The sequence below is a fragment of the Lepidochelys kempii genome, chromosome 11 (assembly GCF_965140285.1).
Source record: "Lepidochelys kempii isolate rLepKem1 chromosome 11, rLepKem1.hap1, whole genome shotgun sequence".
Classification (NCBI taxonomy): domain Eukaryota; kingdom Metazoa; phylum Chordata; order Testudines; family Cheloniidae; genus Lepidochelys; species Lepidochelys kempii.
The window spans coordinates 4,385,848-4,403,522 of record NC_136390.1 but is presented as its reverse complement, the minus strand read 5'-3'; the positions used below and the strand labels follow the sequence as shown (position 1 = coordinate 4,403,522).

Sequence of the window (17,675 nt, the reverse complement as noted above, 5' to 3'; positions counted from 1 at the left end):
TCATGGATGTCCCAATGCCTGCCCTTTCTGCAGTGATTAGGAGACCCTGGCCCATGCCTGCCCCCAGTGTGACATGTTGCAGCCCCTCTTTCAGCTCCTTCAGAACCTCCTGCTTAGGGTGTGGTTGCACGTGACCTTGTCAACCTCCTGCTGGCACTGGCCAAGTTGGTCATCCATCAGTCCAGGAGAGGGAAGCTCAACGGAGAGGTTCTCTGTGAGTATGGGGCCTACTTTTGGCTCTCTGGGCAGAGTTCCTCTGGGGTGCGTCCACTGACTCCTTTGTCAGGGGTTCTTTACTTAGTGTCACCAACTGGTACTCTCGTTTTGAACCTTTGACCTCTACTCCTGTCTCTGTTTTATCGTTTGTTGTCCCACTGAATCAGATGTGCTCTGTGCCCCCTCCCTCAATTGAGGTGGCTGGCCTTCTGTTTATTCACTTTATTAAAAACCTGCTTTTTATGTTAGTGAGACTTTTCTGACCTTAGCTGTGACCACATCTCCCACTCGGATCTGCCTAATAAGGGAAAAAAATCCCACTTACTTCGACTTCAGCCTATAAATATCTGACAAAGAACTGCTGAATTAATTTCCGGTAACTGATAAGTGAGCCCTTCTTCCTCCAGACTTGGTCAGCGAGTGAATGAGTCAGTCCAGTAAATAGATTTGGGCGACTGGTAGATCTCGCTGAAACGATAAAAGAATTTCATTTTCTTTTTCATATCAGTGTGAACGAGCTTTCAGTATAGATGTCTTTCAAGGATCTCTTTGTATTTTAATGATCCTGCATTAAAGCATGCAGGAAATTGCAAGGCATGTGTAATTTAACTATTGTCTGTGAAATTATAGCAGTGGAAATTCATAGCTCTCTTGCAATAAGGGGATTAGCTGTTATTGGAGGTAAGAGGGCAAAAGTGCAACTTGAGGATTTTATGTTTATAAAATAGAATTTCTCTTCCCTTTGTGAATCTTTTTATTTTAAAGTACTGACTTTTCCCATTTGATTTATTGCATGCAATTTTCCTGCATGACTGTTGTTTATTAGCTATTAGGTTTTGACATCTAACAGGCTGCTAATAGAGCCACCAAGATTGGCAGGTTGGCCTCTTCTAGCCCTGAATCAGGCAGTATAATTTGCCTCTTACAGTTTTGTTTTTTGTTTTTTTTCAGTCAGAAACTTTTCTTGTCCCCCTGCCTCACTTTTGTGTGTGCAGGACAGAGTATATTTATGGCTTGTTGCGGCATGCTTCTTGCAACAGAATTTATTCTGAAAGCGAGGATGCGCCTTAGAGGTGTGTGAAGCCTTCCTGTGAGATCTGATGCTGATGGGAGTGTTGAGCCCGGGATAAGATTTGAACATGCATGGGGGCGAATGCCAGTTGCCAAAGTGCCGAAATAAAAATAGACTTCCCTTTACCTTTGAAACCAGGGCTGACAGTGCGTTGTACTCCCCGCTGTGGAGATCGGAAGCCCTTGTCCTCAGACCATCTTGACATAGCAAAGGCCAGGAGTGTTTTGAAGATGATGCACTCCTTCCTTAGGAGAGTTGGAACAATTGCACTTGACCTTTGTTTTGTGGGTGAGATTTATGGTTCGCAGAAGCTGCTTAAGTGATTTCCTAAACTCTGCTTGTGTTTTTATCTGTATAACAATCGTGTTCAATTTTGTTTTTGCAGGCTGCCAAAAGAGTGATCTTGCTGTCGGGAACTCCTGCCGTGTCACGCCCCGCGGAGCTTTATACGCAGATTGCGGCTGTCAGACCAACTTTCTTCCCTCAGTTCCATTCCTTCGGACTCCGCTACTGTGATGCCAAGAAGGTACTGGAGTGTATTATCTGTGAGATGCTAGCCTAGTGCATGTTCATGTGATCACAAACAGCTGTACAGATCTGGCAGGCTACTTATTTCTTTGCCAAAGTGGAGACCCTCACCCCACTTCTGCTCCTGCTGTGTGTAGCCTCTGCCTGTAATTTTAGGAAGAGTCTCTTCTCTTCCTCACAGCAGTGTTTTGAAAGCTCTCATACTGTGAAGCATTTTGTGCTGCGTGTAAACTGTGTACTTGGGCTGGGGGGAAGCAAAGCTACTCAATTAAAATCTGCCTCAGTGAGACCCTGCCTTAAAAGACCAAAAGGCAAATCAGTCATCACAGCAGTAAGCAAGTCTGATATGAGAGGCTCTGACCCTGTGGTGTCCGACTGTGATGAGCGGCTGCCGGTTTGGGCTGACCATCTGGAAACCAATTTCTAGTCCCATGTATGTTAATGCTAGTTTTTAACAGCCTGAGGAACTTTATGGTTTGAGCACTGGAGCCCTGCTTTTGCAAAGTCCAGAGGCAGGGGAGCAATGGAGACTATAAGCCCCCTTTGTGCTCCACCCTCTCCTGATCTTGGGACCGCCTGGCTGGGGCCTGGCATGTATTAGAATAGTCTAAAGGCTGCCTAAATTTATGCCAGCTGCCTCTGGCTCCCAAGGGCCATTATAGCAGCTATGGATCAATCAGTCACAGCCATGCTGGCAGCCAGGAGGGGTGTGGAGTAGGAGCCGCTACAGCAGCTCTATGCCACTTGCTATACAAGGGGAATTCTCTGGTGCCTGGATGCATAAGGTTCAGGGCTGCTGTGTGCTGGTGGAGCTGGTCTTTGTAGTAACCTGGTTATTTCTTTGGCTCATGAGATGACCAGGCCCTGATGATTTTTTTAATTGGTCTGGTAGGTGCAGAGACAGGAGCCAATGTCACTGCTAAATCCTGAAGCAGAATAAGAAAGTGAATTGAGTTGAGCAACAGGAGTCTTCTATGCCAGCGTATCTTTCATGTTAACTTTTTGCTTCCCCCAAAATATATATTTGTAATACTTAGCTCTTGGTATAGAGAATCATGGTTTAGTGGCGTGAACACAGGACTAGGGGCCAGGAACACCTGAGTTCTAATCCAGGCTTTTACATGGATTCCCTCTGGAGCCCTGGTCAAGTCACTTAACTTTTCTGTGCTGTGGCTTCTCTAAAATGGAGATAATAGCTTCTTCCCTCCCATAAGGGTTTGTGGAGATCAAACCGCTGCAGGAGCAGTAGAAGATAACCCGTGTGGGTGCTAAATGTCATCCCTATAAGTCATAATATGAACTATATTTGTTTTGCTTTACATGGTTTGGTATTTTGTCAGTCTTTGGAGTACCTAGCACTTAGTGGGTCCTCACCAGAGAGCTTTGTACCTGAATTCCATCCAAAGTGGCTACTGAGTCCGCATATCCTGATCATACATTTGAGAGCTATGTGTCTAATAATCAAAGCACCTACTCTCTCTTTGGGGAGAGCTTGGTGCCAGTAGGGATGCACAAGTGCCCTGCACTTGACTAGCCCATTGGCTTCAGTGGTAATGTATTGACACTGTTGATTTAACTTAAGGTCACACTACATGGGGAGTCAGGATAGCGGGCCTAGCCTCTGGTTTCTGTAAGATCCCTGCAGTAGTGTTAGCAAAGTGCAGCATACCTGGCAGAGAATGGAAACCTCCCATTTCCCCAGCCACACTAGGATCTCTCGACACACGTGTGATGGTTCTCGGGGTACCCAGGACTGAGTCACCTTGTTACCTTTAGCGAGAGGCAGTCTTTTTCTTGAGATAGTTTGGCATCGGCTCCCTGACACTGCCAGCCTTTCAGCCACTCAAGCACTCTCCTCCTGGGCTTATGCGAACCCTTCCTTTGCCTTGTAGGTTAACAGTAGGTGCACCCCAGTACCCTTGAATCATTCCCCTGTGATATCCACCCCTGATGCTGGCTACCCTCAAAAATACCAGGTCTGCTGTCCCAGAAGGAACAGTGTACACACTAGCTTGTAAGATTCATCTTTACTTAACACCACAGCCCTGAAATATATTGTTAGTGAAAACAAGAATAAGTTCATTATCAAAGTGTAGAGATTCTGGAGATGAGTGAGGATATTGGAAACAAATGGCTACATATAAAACAAAATCATAGCACAAATCTTTTTAGAGACTAAACTCAACTATCAGGTTAACCTCCTGTGTGAAGAAGTTTCTCACCCAAAGTCTTTTGCAGTGTTTTTCAACCAAGGTAAGCTCAGATCCCATTTTCGTGAATGTAAACACACTGCCCATTTAATTGATGAGGGGTGCTTTCTTTGCAATCTACATATACCCCCAAAGTTCATTCTCTGTCCTCCGAGACAGGATAACCACCTGTGGCTTGGTTTTCCTGTGTGCTGCTTCCCTGTTGACGTAACATCTCTTTGTTAATATCTGACTTTGTATGTAAATGGGCATTCATCATGTTAGTTTATGACACTTAATTTAAATCTGGACTGAGAGACACATTTCTTACTCCTATCTGGCTGAAAATCTGTTTTTCACTTCTGCCTTGACTTTCAAGCTGTATTTTCAGTATAGTGACATAACCCCTAGTGTAGTATCTGAACATACCGTTTGCAACAATATTAATGACCAGTGTAAACTCAGCTTTTATTTAAGTCTTCATGTGACAGTCTTTGGTGAGCCAGAATATACATATCAGAATTGGGATATTCTTGGCATTAAGGGGTTCTCGGGTTACAACGTGGAGCTCATTCAGAGGGGCACTATGCATTCAGAATATCTTTAATGTAGCTCCTTAATTCTTCCTTTCTGAGCAGCGTCAGTAGCTCTGCCAGGGGGGAAACAAGATGTGGCCTAATCTCTCTGGCTTTCTGCAGTGTGGAAAGGCTGAATGGTGGTGTGGTGTTCCATAGACCTTTGGGGTAGGGTTCCACATGACCAACTGTTGCTTCAGCTACAAGCCATTTGGATCTCAGGTTGGAGATGGAGTTGGACAAAGAAAACCGAGTTGAAGGAAATAAAATAGAGCTCCTCACCTACCTGCTAGGAGTTCAGTGGCAGGAAAATATTAAACTGGGTCTCATAAAGGTCAGTGCTTGAACCACTGTATAAATGAGCTTGCAACCTACAGTAAAACCAGCAGGAAGGGTCACCATTAATTTCAACTCCCTGTCTTAAACGGCTGCTGCCAAGCATCCCCAAGGTTTCCATTACAATTTTGTTTCATTGTGAAAGACCCACTTTTACTAGGCAGCTGAGTATTGCTGCTCCTTTAGACCGGTCGCTTGAGACAGGTGGTGCTGTCGTTAATGCTGGTGAATGATAGCAGCGACTGCAGTGAGCCTAGAAAGAATTCAGTCAGCCATTCTGCAAAGAACAAGAGGCGCTTTGTAACTGGAAAGCAATGTAGATGAGATGTGAGGGAACCGAATGAGATTTCTGCATGTTAGGATCGTAAGTAGTCCATGAAGATGGTGGGGGACAGGGCAGGAAACCTGGGGGAAGTTTGTTGATCTGATATAAAATGACATTGCGATTTTGATTGTTTGGTTGTTTTCTCTTGGTGTCAGGCTGGCTTTGGTGTAAATCTCTGTAGTGAGAATAATTCTGAAGGTGCTGAGGAGAGGAGGCAGAGCCTACAATCGGGAAGGGAAGCCTCTGAGGATGCAGGATTTTGGTAGTTCTGAGCTGACTTGCCCTCCTCAACCTGAACAGTGTGCCTGACCAGAAGGGGCCCTTCTCTTCAGTGTGCTCTGATCCCAGAGCACAGTAGGGCAAATTAAGAACAGATCAGTTTGACCTACTTTTAATGGGCGTGTTTTGTCTGTGAGAGTGGAACTTAATACATGGCCTGCGGCCACGCCTCCCTTACGGTACGTGCTCTTTGGACCTCACAAGGTCGGCACGGTCAGGCCTGGTTAGTACTTGGATGAGAAACCTCAAAGGAAAATAGCCAGATGTTGCAGGTCAGGACGGAGCCAGTCTCTCAGTATAGCACTGGGGATGCTATGCTGCAGGTATGGCCTTTTTAGCTGACTCAACCAAGGTCCTGGCCATTTTTGGTTCCTTTGCATTCCTCGCAATAGTAAGGCTTTTGGCCCGGTGTCCTGGCCAGATTCCAGTTTTGGTAACTGTTCTGCCTCCCTAAAAATTCCTCTTTTCAGTTTTGACTGGAAGTGGTGGGGGGGTTTACTAGTGGTGGGGTCCTAAGCTGCTGGTGTGGCGTTGCTGTGCACTGTTGAAACAGATGCTTCTTAAAACCGCAGAGGCAGCTAGGCTGTGGCGGTGAGTGGAATTAAACGGAGCAAGAGAGAGTTTGAAAAGTATCTTGAAACCCGTTGGAATGGAAGGTGCTATATAAATGAGTTGTTATTAATAAACCCTGTTGTAATGGTTACATTAAACAAAAATTGACAAACCTGAACCATTTAATTTAAAATAAAATCCTGGCAATTCAGGATTTAAAAAGAATTGATTTAGTTTCGTGACAGAAACTTACAAATCTCTGGCAGATGCAATAAGAAAAGATATAAAACAAGAGTTTTATTGGTTTATGATCCAGTTCCTTGGCACCTCTGCTTTTAAAACTGCAACAAATGAAATGTCATCTGTTTTGTTTACAAGCTCAACTCAACTCAGTTTCTTGAAGTAGAGGCTGTGAAGCCATTTTTCAAACTGTTTGAGGTTGGCAAATAACAAATAAAAAAATTAAATAATGTCTAGATCAGCATGTGCTCTGCATTTGTAAGAGTTTGGCAGCTTCTGTTAATGCGGTAATAAATTTACTAACTTGAGTGAGATGCTTTAACACTTTGATAAGAAATTCACAGTTGATGTATTTGTTCTGGGATATTATGGCCCAAAGCCAGATGTGTGTGTCGGCAGAATAAACTTGTATTCATTTTTTCCTCTGTCTTTCAGTAGAAGACATCAAAGTATGTTTTAATAATTCTACTAATAGACTAGTTTTATACACCATGTCCTATTAAACATATTACCATCATGTTCTCATGTTAACTTTATATTTTTTTAGAATGACTTTTTCAATTTTCAGTTTTCTAGAAATGACCCATCAGAACTCACTGCTAGGATTAGTTATTAAAATTCATGTATAGATATGATATAGCGATAAAGTTACATAGTCAAGGGGCCTTATTTGCTACTGTGTGACTCCAGTGTGATGCCGACGTAACACCATTGAAATCAGTTGTGCAACACTGGCATCTTCATTGGCTAACTGTCAACGGAGCAGGTACAATGTGATCAGTAGTAACGCGTGATGATTACGGCAGCATCCTTTTCTTCTACCCGAAGCAGCATCATCCACCTCCAGATGCCATAAAGGACTTCAGTGTTTATGGCCCACCTGATTCCATCCCATCCCATTCCAGATCTTATACCCCTCTTCTCTCATCATAGTATCTGTGTGTCTTCCAGTCATGCAGTAAGCAATATAACCTACATCTGTCATATGTGGTTCATTCTCTCTCTCTCCGTCTCTTCACACACACCCCCACCCACCTGGGGGAGAATTGTGTGTGGAGTGTTTTATTTTGGTAGGGTTTTTTTTAAACATGCTAGTCTCTGTGTGTGTTTAGAGAGGGTAGGTTGAAGAAGTGTGCCTGACACTTGGGGCGGAAGATGTGGGGTTTGTGATGGACCTTAGTTTCTTAGCTTGTAAGCGCCTTGGGGCAGGGACTACCTTTCTATTCCGTTTGTACAGCACCCAGCACAATGGGGTCCATGACTGGGGCTCTTGAATGCTACAGTAATTATAATATAAATTTGTTATAGTCAGATAATAAGACAGAAAATTATCATATTGCCTCTATATAAATCCATGGTACGCCCACATCTTGAATACTGCGTTCAGATGTGGCCAACCGATCTCAAAAAAGATATATTGGAATTGGAAAAGGTTCAGAAAAGGGCAACAGAAATGTTTAGGGGTATGGAACGGCTGCCATATGAGGAGAGATTAATAAGACTGGGACTTTTCAGCTTGAAAAGAGATGATTAAGGGGGGATATGATAGAGGTCTATAAAATCATGACTGGTGTAGAGAAAGTAAATAAGGAAGTGTTATTTACTCCTCCTAACATAAGAACTAGGGGTCACCAAATGAAATTAATAGGCAGCAGGTTTAAAACAAACAAAAGGAAATATTTCTTCACACAACGCACAGTTAACCTGTGGAACTCCTTGCCAAAGGATGTTGTGAAGGCCAAGACTATAACAGGGTTCAAAAAATAACTAGATATGTTCCTGGAGGACAGGTCCATCAATGGCTATTGGCCAGGATGGGCAGGGATGGTGTCCCTAACCTCTGTTTGCCAGAAGCTGGGAATGGGTGACAGGGGATGGATCACTTGATGATTACCTGTTCTGTTCATTCCCTCTGGGGCACCTGGCATTGGCCACTGTAGGAAGACAGGATACTGGGCTAGATGGACCTTTGGCCTAACCCAGTAGAGCCATTCTTATTTTCTTAAGTTCTATGTTGTTACGTTCACAGACCAGCCTCTGAGGAAGCTGGAGTGGACCTCCATTCCTGAGGTTTAGGATCTTTTAGAGATGCTGGGCCTGGGTTACTGAGCACCTTGAAGGTAAGGACTCAGACCTTGAGTTGACTTCTTGGCTCCTCTCTAGAAACCACTGGCGAGAGTGAGAATTGGTGCTGATCACAGTCATGATTTTGTACAAACAGCTTTCAATATTTTTTAAATTGAAAGTAAATAAGTAACAAATAGAATATGGCTCCATTTGTGATCCGTTTCAACAGAAGTCTCTGCTCGCTGTCCCTGTAATAAATCCGCCCCAGTGCTAGAACAGCAGAGCAGAATTGTATGGGAGTTCTGCTGAGATAAAGCAACTCTCTGTTGAAATTCCATTTACAATGTTCTGTTTAATTTTGGTCACCACATTATGTAAAATTAAATGTTGTAGCGATTTAACATGATGCAAAGAAGGGCACCAAGGCTGATCCCAGAATGAAAGACTATAAGCCCTGAAGTAAGTTTAAAAAACCCTTTGCTTATGTAGCCTGAAAAAGGGAAAATGTTCTGAGGCATTTTAGTTGGAGAATATATCAATTTTAATGGTGTTGGTTGTCAACTTAGTTGTTCTCCACTGAAGCAGATAAGAGAACAATATGGTGTGACATTCAGGAAAGCACATCCAAAGCCGTCTTCAAAATCACATTTCCAAATACACCATGCTCCAGTCTGAGAAGAAATACTGATGATTGCACTGAGAGCTTTACATCTTCAGATCACTTCTCAAACATTAACTCTTTCACCTTCACACCCACACCCCCCGCCCAGAGAGGCAGGGAATTGCATTTGACATTATTGTTGGTGTGTGTTGTTTTAGTACAGTGCAATGGGAGTACATGCAGCTTTACAGACAAATAGACAGGACCCTACCCTGAGGATCCTACAACCTAAATTACATTTTATATGGTGAACGATGCTGATCAAGATTGGGAGGGGGAGTGAAAGGACAAAGGTTCTAGCAGAGATGAGCTTGATGTTAGGAATACAGCTTGTTCTTTTCTTGCTGTACACCAGATCTGGGAGGATATGCTAAGCATAGTGGTAGCTTCTACTGGGAGAAGAAAATAAAGGGAGCGTTAAGGCAAGCTGAATAGATGCCATGAGTGCAAGGTGCCTGGAGAATGAGCTGATTTATGCTGAGACATGACCAAATGTAATTGCACCTGCTTCCTGCAAGCTACATGGAGGCCTCTGAGCCAGACTTGGCAGTAGCAGAAGTAGGTGCGGTGGTGTACATCACACATCAGGTGTAAGCTGATCAGGAGAAAGGCAAAGTGGGGAGATGTGCTGATTCAGCATTCAGTGGGTGTGCAAGACAATTTACATGCTGAGGGTCTGGAATTAGGAGGAAAAACAAATGTGCCTCCACCCACCCCCCTGATACTGGACACAGGCGGAGGTGCCCAACCCCCCACCCCCTTCCCCCCCCAGCTTCTGCCCCCCAACCTGAGACCTCTACTACCACCAGTGATGCACGCAGAGTTGAGATGCACTGGCCTGGTGAAAGACGTTGCCCCTCTGGTGGTTGCTCAGTCTGGATTTCTGGCCTGGTGAGCAGTGGCAGATTTAGAGTTAGTGGGGCCTGTGCACAGCTTCGTTTTCACACACACCCCTCGGGACCCAGCCAAGAAAAAGAACATTCTCTCTTATCTATTCCCCCCCCCCCAATTGTACATTCTTTTTTTCTTCATCCTCCTATATTATCACTAATGGGAAGTAAATGAAAATAAAGTGAGGTACTTTGATTGGGGTAGGGGGTTGGGGTGCAGGAGGGGAGATGGGGGGCAGGCTCTGGGAGGACGTTTGGGGGCAGGCTCTGGGTTGGGGTGAGGGGTGCAGGCTCTGGTCTGGGGCAGAGGGTTGTGGTGTGGAAGGGCGGGAAGGGGGGCAGTGCTTACCTCAGGCGGTGCAACTCCCTAAACGACCGGCACACACACCTCTCCGACCGTGGCTCCTAGGCAGGGCGGGCCAGAGGGTCTCTGCGCGTCGCTGCCTGCAGGTGCTGCCCCTGCAGCTCCCGTTGGCCGCAGTTCCCGACCAATGGGAGCTGGGGAGTCAGCACTCAGGGCGGGGGCAGCGTGTGGAGACACCCCCCCCCCCCCCGAGGCCGCAGGGACATGCTGGCCGCTTCTGGGAGCGAAGCGGTGCAGAGGGAGGGAGGCAGAGCGGGCAGGGAGCCGCCTTAGCTCTGCTGCGTTGCTGCTGGCATGTCTCTGCACGCCCCTTTGGGGGAGTGGGGCAGCGGGTCTCCGTGCATTGCCTGGGGTGAGGCAGCGTGCAGAGCCACCTTCCCCCCGCCAGGGCGCACAGAGACGTGCCAGCAGACGGCCGCTTCTGGGAGCAGCGTGGGGTCACCAACCGTGGCATGCAGGCAGCCTGCCTGCCTGAACCCTGCTGCACCGTCAGCCCGGGACTGAGGGGCAGGTTGTCAATATTTGTCCTGCATTTTGGGGGCTCCCCTGTCGTTGAGGGCCCCATGCCACCGCACGGTTTGTTTCATGGTAAATCTGCTCCTGCTGGTGAGGTGCTGCTCCTCCAGCTACTTCACCTGCCCTTGGGACCCCCACAGTGTTCGCCTCAACTCGCAGGCTAGCAGGGTCCGTCACGATCCTGTTCCCGGGCTCTCTCTCACCTGCATCCAGTGCAACATAGTCCTTCTTCCTTCCACCAATGCCCCTTCATGCACTACAGCCAAGATGGTGCCCCTGCCTTCTACCTCCTCCTGACGGTCATGGAATCTCCTGGCTTCATGCCCCTCTCAACCACTGACCTTCTATTAGTCTCTGAGCACCTTCCATGTAAAAGCAATAGCCATGCCCCTAATGGACTTCATGGAGTCTCTGGTATTTTCAGGGGCAATAGGCTGCTTGGAGTAGGGCTTTCATGGTAAGAACTGGAGGGCAAATGGGCCTGTCAATGTTATGAGTGTCATTCTTACCGTGGAAAGGCTTTTTCAAAGGAGGAAGGCTTTGCAGCATTTCCTGAAGACAGGCAGACTCTGGATTCTCCTGTGGAAGTTTGTTCTCTAGCCAGATCCCCTTGACCGAGAATGACTTAAAGGCTCCTGTGGCTTTTGTTGCTGATGATCATGGTTTGCTTTTCCCCAGATGCCATGGGGCTGGGACTACTCCAGATCTTCCAACCTAGGAGAACTGAAGCTTTTGCTTGAAGAATCTGTCATGATCCGCCGCCTGAAATCAGACGTGCTCTCCCAGCTTCCAGCAAAGCAACGCAAAATGGTAGTGGTGGCTCCTGAAGGCATGAATGCAAAGACCAAGGCTGAGCTGGCTGCAGCTGCAAAGGACATGGTCAAAGGATACAGAACCGTGAGTCAGAAACTGTTAACATGATGGACTGTTGGTATTTCAGGTGCTCACTTAAAAAAAAAAAAAAAATCCGTGGAGAGCAATTCCCAGATTCTTAGATCAGCATCAAAATGTACAGCCGACGTTCTCAAGGGTACTGTTTTAAATGGTTCTCTTGAGTATCCAAGAATGCACAACATCAATAATCATAACAGGTCAGCTTCCTCTTTCTTTAGTTTCAGCTGCTTCATCTTCTTGTCATGCTGCATATCACTCTTTCGTTTCCCCCGCCATTCGCCTTTTATCTCCTCTTCGCTCTATTTACTGTCTTTCGCTCCTCTGTATTTACTCTCCTGTCTGGCCTCATAAGCCGCACTTACCTTACAAGTGTAACCGACAGGGTTGTGAATCACAGTTGTGGCCAACTGTTTTTGTGCCTCTGTGGACAGAAAAGGCATATTATAGCCGTGTTAGAGACCTGTGCTGTTTGTTTTATAGACCTTTCTATGGTGCTTATCATCTTAGTATCGAAGCTTCTGACAGACTTCAGTTCACCCTCACAACACCTCTGCTGCTAGTCCCATTTTACAGATGGGACTTTGAGGCCTAGAGAGCGTCGTGTTGTGTCTACACTGGAGCTGGAGGCTAGCTCTGATCAACCTCCGGCACTAACGGTAGCAGCACTGCCAGCGGCAGGATGGCCTAGCCATCCTGAGTGTGTAGCTAGGGTTTCGGTCGGGACTGTGCTCCGGCAGCTAGTCTGTACCATTGCTTGGGCCGCAGCAACCGTGCTGCTATTGTTTAGCATTCTAACGCGATCAAAACTAGTTACTTGAAATTACACTTCCAGCTCTGCTGTAGATGTACCTGAAATGACTTGCTCAAGGTCACGCAGAAAGTCTGTGGCAGAGCAGGGTCTCGCAAGTGCTCTGACCGCTGGACCCATCTAGTAGAGAGATCTTTGCTAAAACTTGGTTCTCTAACATGGTTATGACGCCTTTTTCTGTCCGCACCAGTAAGAAAAAAGCAAATTATGACGTGATTTGGCCACGACTGTGCTTAAATATGGCTCTGCTTGTAGTGCAGACAAAGCCCTCTACTCACAGCATCCCTTGGCGAAATAAAAAATACAATTAGCGTGAGAGAGTATTCCTTCAGTTTTCCGAACTTTAATTTTCAGATGGGGGCCAATCTACTTCTTCCCACGCTTGGGTGGTCCCCAGTCAGAGTAGAACAGGTGCAGTCCCACTGGGGTAAGCGGCAGGGGCAGGATTTTGATAGTGCATGGTGAAAGATATGCCCCTCCATGTACTACGTTTTGTAAATACCAGTGTTCAGGGAGAGCCTGCTTTTCCCCAGCACAGTGCCCAATGGCAGCAGCAGATACACTGAAGTGGATGAGACCCAGGAGGGAAGGCAGATTTGAAATTGACATTCAGTTTTTTCCCCTCTTCACAGAAACAACAGGAGAAGGAAGCTCTACTCCTCTTCTATAACAGAACCGCAGAAGCCAAAATCCGTTCAGTCATGTAAGTTGTGTGACAGTCATAGGATCAGAAGGGACCTCAAGAGGTGGTCCCCTGCGCTCAAAGCAGGACTAAGTATTATCTAGACCGTCCCTGACAGGTGTTTGTCTAACCTGTTCTTAAAAATCTCCAATGATGGAGATTCCACAACCTCCCTAGGCAACTTATTCCATTTGACTACTCTGTTTAACTACTACTCGGTGTTTAACTACTCTGACAGTTAGGAAGTTGTTCCTGATGTCCAACCTAAACCGCCCTTGCTGCAATTTAAGCCCATGGCTTCTACTCCTATCCTCAGAGGTTAATCCAGTGCCTCATTCTGACCTACCTAGTGAGAAGAGAGAAATTGAGCCTTTGAGATAAGATTGCAGCAAAATCAAGTGCAGCTAACAAAAAAATAATTAATTACAACACACAGCAGTCTCTTCTTCCAAGGTCTCTCTACCTGCCCAGCCTTCAGATTTAATTCCAGATAGGTCCAAATTGGGATGTTTAGTTCCATATCTAAAGCTACCCAATGTTTGGGGTTAAGATCAAGTCCTCTGGTTCGGGCCTTTCTTTAGTTTAAAAGGAACAAACCAGTGCAATCATCAGTGTAAAGAGAATTTTAAAAAACGAACACTGCAGTCTTGCTGCAGAAAGTATTGAGCCAACCTATTTGTCAACCAAATTTAGTCTTTAGTTTTATAGTGCTCACTAGAGGTGCGATGTTGACAGCCCTGAAGGTCTGGAATGCTCTACAGAGCCCACGTGGGATCATGTAACAATGTAAGCTTCCTCCATGAATGGGCTTTTAACTCTTTCCTCTGTAGAGGTAATCCCTTCGAGATGGGCTGCAGGCCCGTTCCTCCGTAGCTTTTTTTTTTTTTTTTTTTTTTTTGCTGAGACTCTCAACGGATCAGTTAGGATGTTGGTTTTTGTTTGTTTTTTATGGGGACATTTATAATTTGCCACTGATTTTTATTTCTCATAGCCCACTGACCGGCCATGCTATTGGAATGATCAGGGTCATGTGTACTGCATGACTTCACAGCCACAGCATTTGCTGCACAATCCAGCATTGCAGCCCAGAGGCTCTGCTTTTGTTTTAAAAAAGTGTTTCTTGTCTTTATGTTGGTGAAGAAAACCACGTGAACTGAATATACAACCGTACAGTGTTGTTCCCCCGTGTCTGCAGAGGTCTGAAAAAATAGCACTGAGAGGTGGGAACTGCCCCATTTACGCAGTGGCACCTATGAAATTCTAAAGATTAAAATTTAAATGCTAGCCTAAGCTGCTTGACTGGTTTAGCAGAGCTGCCTAGCTAATATTCAGAAGTAGCTCGAGCTAATGTCCTTATTCCACCATCCCAGTATGCCTCCCACAATATCTTGAGTGCCAAAATGTCCAACTTCCCCCTGACTACTTCTCCAATGCAGCAGTGTTGCAAAAAATCTGTTGCATGTTAAACTGAAAATGTCAGGACAGCATATCAAATAAATGTAATGACTTGAATATCATTCCACAGAGGGTCATTGAGCTGATCGTATTATTCGTTTTCAGCTTTGTTTCAGTGTAAACCTTCTCTTGAATTAAATTAAATTAAACTAAAATAGAATTTCCTATGATTCACCAGAACATCACAGAGTTCAGTGACTTGGCTGCAGAATTTAAGTCCATCTTGCCACGGAGTCGTTTGTTTTTTTCAGTCATAGCTGGCCTGGGCTGTGTTGAAAACAGTGACTTAATGGTGAAATACTTCACAGTCCTGATTTTAACACCAATCCATCAAGCCATCTATCCTCATTAGAAGCTAAAATTTGATTTACCTGTTCCCAACAATTTGTAAATAACTTGCAATGAGTTTCCTATGTAACAAGCGATTGTATGTCTTAGTGGACTGAAAAATAAGTTTCAAGATGTCCTGTTAAATTTGTTCTTCAGGGAAGTTTCCTTTTTAGAGTGACAACAGCATTAAATAAATGTATTATGGGTAATTGCCTCCTGGATAACATAACGTGTTCCACAAGATGCCTAGAGTTAGAAATATGAATGAATGAATGAATGGGATAGACAGATAAATGGAAATGACTTTAAGTTGGGTCACTCTGTTTCATCAAGTGTGACTCAGTGATGTACAAATAAAAATAGATACATTTGTCATGCAGTGGCCAGATGTCCAGAAAAATGAGTGATGTGTCCCTAGATCTTTTTTTATATGTGGATATTGATTATTGAAATGCTATTTTTTGCTGGCCAGTTTCCTGATTTCTGCCTATAGACGAACAATATCTCTTCGGATTTGAAGGTAATGTGTGCATGGGACAACAGAGACATCAGTAATATAACTTGGATTATTTGTTTTTAATACAGAGAATACATCCTGGATTTATTGGAAAGCGGGAGAGACAAATTCCTGGTGTTCGCTCATCACAGGATAGTACTGAATGCAATCAGCAAAGAGCTGGAGAACAAAGTAAGTTCTTAAATCAGGTTCCTGTTAATTTTATTATTGATCCAACTTCAAAGCTGCTGGAGACTTCTGGCAGGTCACCTACTTTATGAAAATTAGTGACACACACAATTCTCTTATTGAGATATCTCTAATGTCTCAGTAATGGCCATGATTACTGAGTCTCCAGAATGAGACTGCCTGGTGGGATGTACATTTTGTGTATGTGAGGGCTATTGCTGCAGAAGTTTCTTGGTGTTCACCACCACCTGGAGTGATGTGTGTACGGTGTTTTGAGAAGTGCTGTTTTACTACCATACATTGCCATTGCTGCTTTTCGTACCTCTTTGGAGAAGGTGGTGAGAAGGCAGTGACAAACCAGCCCCAGCTATATCTGCATGGCTTTTGTTTCTTGGGTCCCTGTTGCTCTGATTTTTGTGCCTGGCTATTGTATGGCGGCTCGAGTCTACTTAATAACTGTATAGCGATCTTTCTGCTGTTTCTAGTGATGAGTAGAGATCAAGTTTCTATGCCTGTTTCATCTGATCGATCAGATTTTGAAAGCTCATGAAATGGCTGTGAGACCTGGTCGTGGTAGATGGGAGGTGGTTTTGCTAATTTCTCACTGAGAAATCTCTGAGGGTAGTACTCGGCAATTGCTCATCATCCCTGACATTTATAAGGTACCCATCATATCACTGCTCCTCTTCGGTGACGAGACCATTGGAAAATTGTTAGCTTTGCAGCTGCAGCATCAATATGTGGGCAATACTCAGCGCTGCACTGAACCTTTTCATCTACGTCTCCTTTTCGCTGACCCGGACTCTGCAGGCAGCCCAGTGCCTAAGCATGATAGTGACCCGGATGAAGAGTAGCTGAGGGGATGGCGGCTGGTGATGCTGGTTCCTTATTGTGCGTTTATGCCCAAATCGAATGGCAGCATTAGAGAATGCTGAAATAAAATTTAATATATATATATTTTTCCCCTTGCCAATGCATTTAAAATATAGCAAAATGTTAAGGAGTAGTTCAGTGGGTTTTTTGATCTTCACAAGCACTGGTGGTGGTGGGGGAAATCCTCTAAAATTTGGGAAAATAAAGACCTGCCAATGATCTTTCTCCACTCCCTCCTTTCAGCATATTGGATATATTCGCATTGATGGCGCCACACCTTCAGCTGAGCGTCAGTCTCTGTGCCAGAAGTTCCAGTTCTCCGAGAAGCACTCTGTGGCTGTCTTATCCCTTACTGCTGCCAACACGGGGCTGACCCTCTCTTCTGCCGACTTGGTGGTGTTTGCAGAGTTATTCTGGAACCCAGGTGTAAGAAACCTACGTTACTACCATAACTTAACGAAGTGTGCGCCAGTGGAGAGAGCGCTGGACTGGGACTCCAGAGACCTGGGTTCTCTTCCCAGCTCTGCCACTGACCTGATGGGTAACCTTGGGGAAGTCACGTCCCCGCATGGTGCCTCAGTTTCCCCATCTGTAAAATGGGGCTAATGATGCTGACGTCCGCTGTAAAGTGCTTTGGGAGCTACTGAAAAAAGTGCTATATAAGAGCTAGGGGGTATTACTATTCTCATTACTGTACTGATCGGTCATATTGCCAAAAAAGGCAACTGTTTGTAGTGTTGAGGGGTGGAAATGGAAAAGTGTTATGGTGGTTCTTTGGAGGTGGGGAGAGGGATTTAAGGGAGCATCATCCAGGATTTGTTTCCTTCCTCACTTACTACTCTTCTACGTTCCCAGCCCCCCAAAAACCTTTACATGGCTGCAACCCCAGCTGACTGAACTGGCTGCTGCTGCCAGTGAAGTCAGTCAGTGGCCAGAGGGGATCACTCAAAAGCAATACAAACTTTTGTTCTCTGTCTTGGAATCACTCCAGTACTGGATCATGAGAACTGCCACTAGACCAGCTGGTCAGTTTGTGGATGTTTTGCTTTGAATAGGCCCATCATCAATACTGACCATCTGCTCCACTCTCTAGGACTAGGGAGTTCTGATTATCCATCACACCTCATTTTAAATGGCA

The 17,675-nt window shown here is 45.2% G+C and overlaps 1 protein-coding gene across 5 annotated transcripts in view; it reads left to right on the top strand.

Moving 5' to 3' along the window:
- Positions 1-17,675, top strand: part of SMARCAL1 (SNF2 related chromatin remodeling annealing helicase 1) — a 63,472-nt gene that overhangs the window by 31,268 nt on the left and 14,529 nt on the right. For all 5 annotated transcript variants that reach the window (XM_073305003.2, XM_073305002.2, XM_073304999.2 and 2 more), the window contains 5 exons: positions 1,674-1,814; positions 11,489-11,707; positions 13,145-13,215; positions 15,565-15,667; positions 16,781-16,963. In XM_073305003.2, the coding sequence (XP_073161104.2) occupies positions 1,674-1,814; positions 11,489-11,707; positions 13,145-13,215; positions 15,565-15,667; positions 16,781-16,963 (717 nt within the window). The remainder of the gene's footprint in view (positions 1-1,673; positions 1,815-11,488; positions 11,708-13,144; positions 13,216-15,564; positions 15,668-16,780; positions 16,964-17,675) is intronic.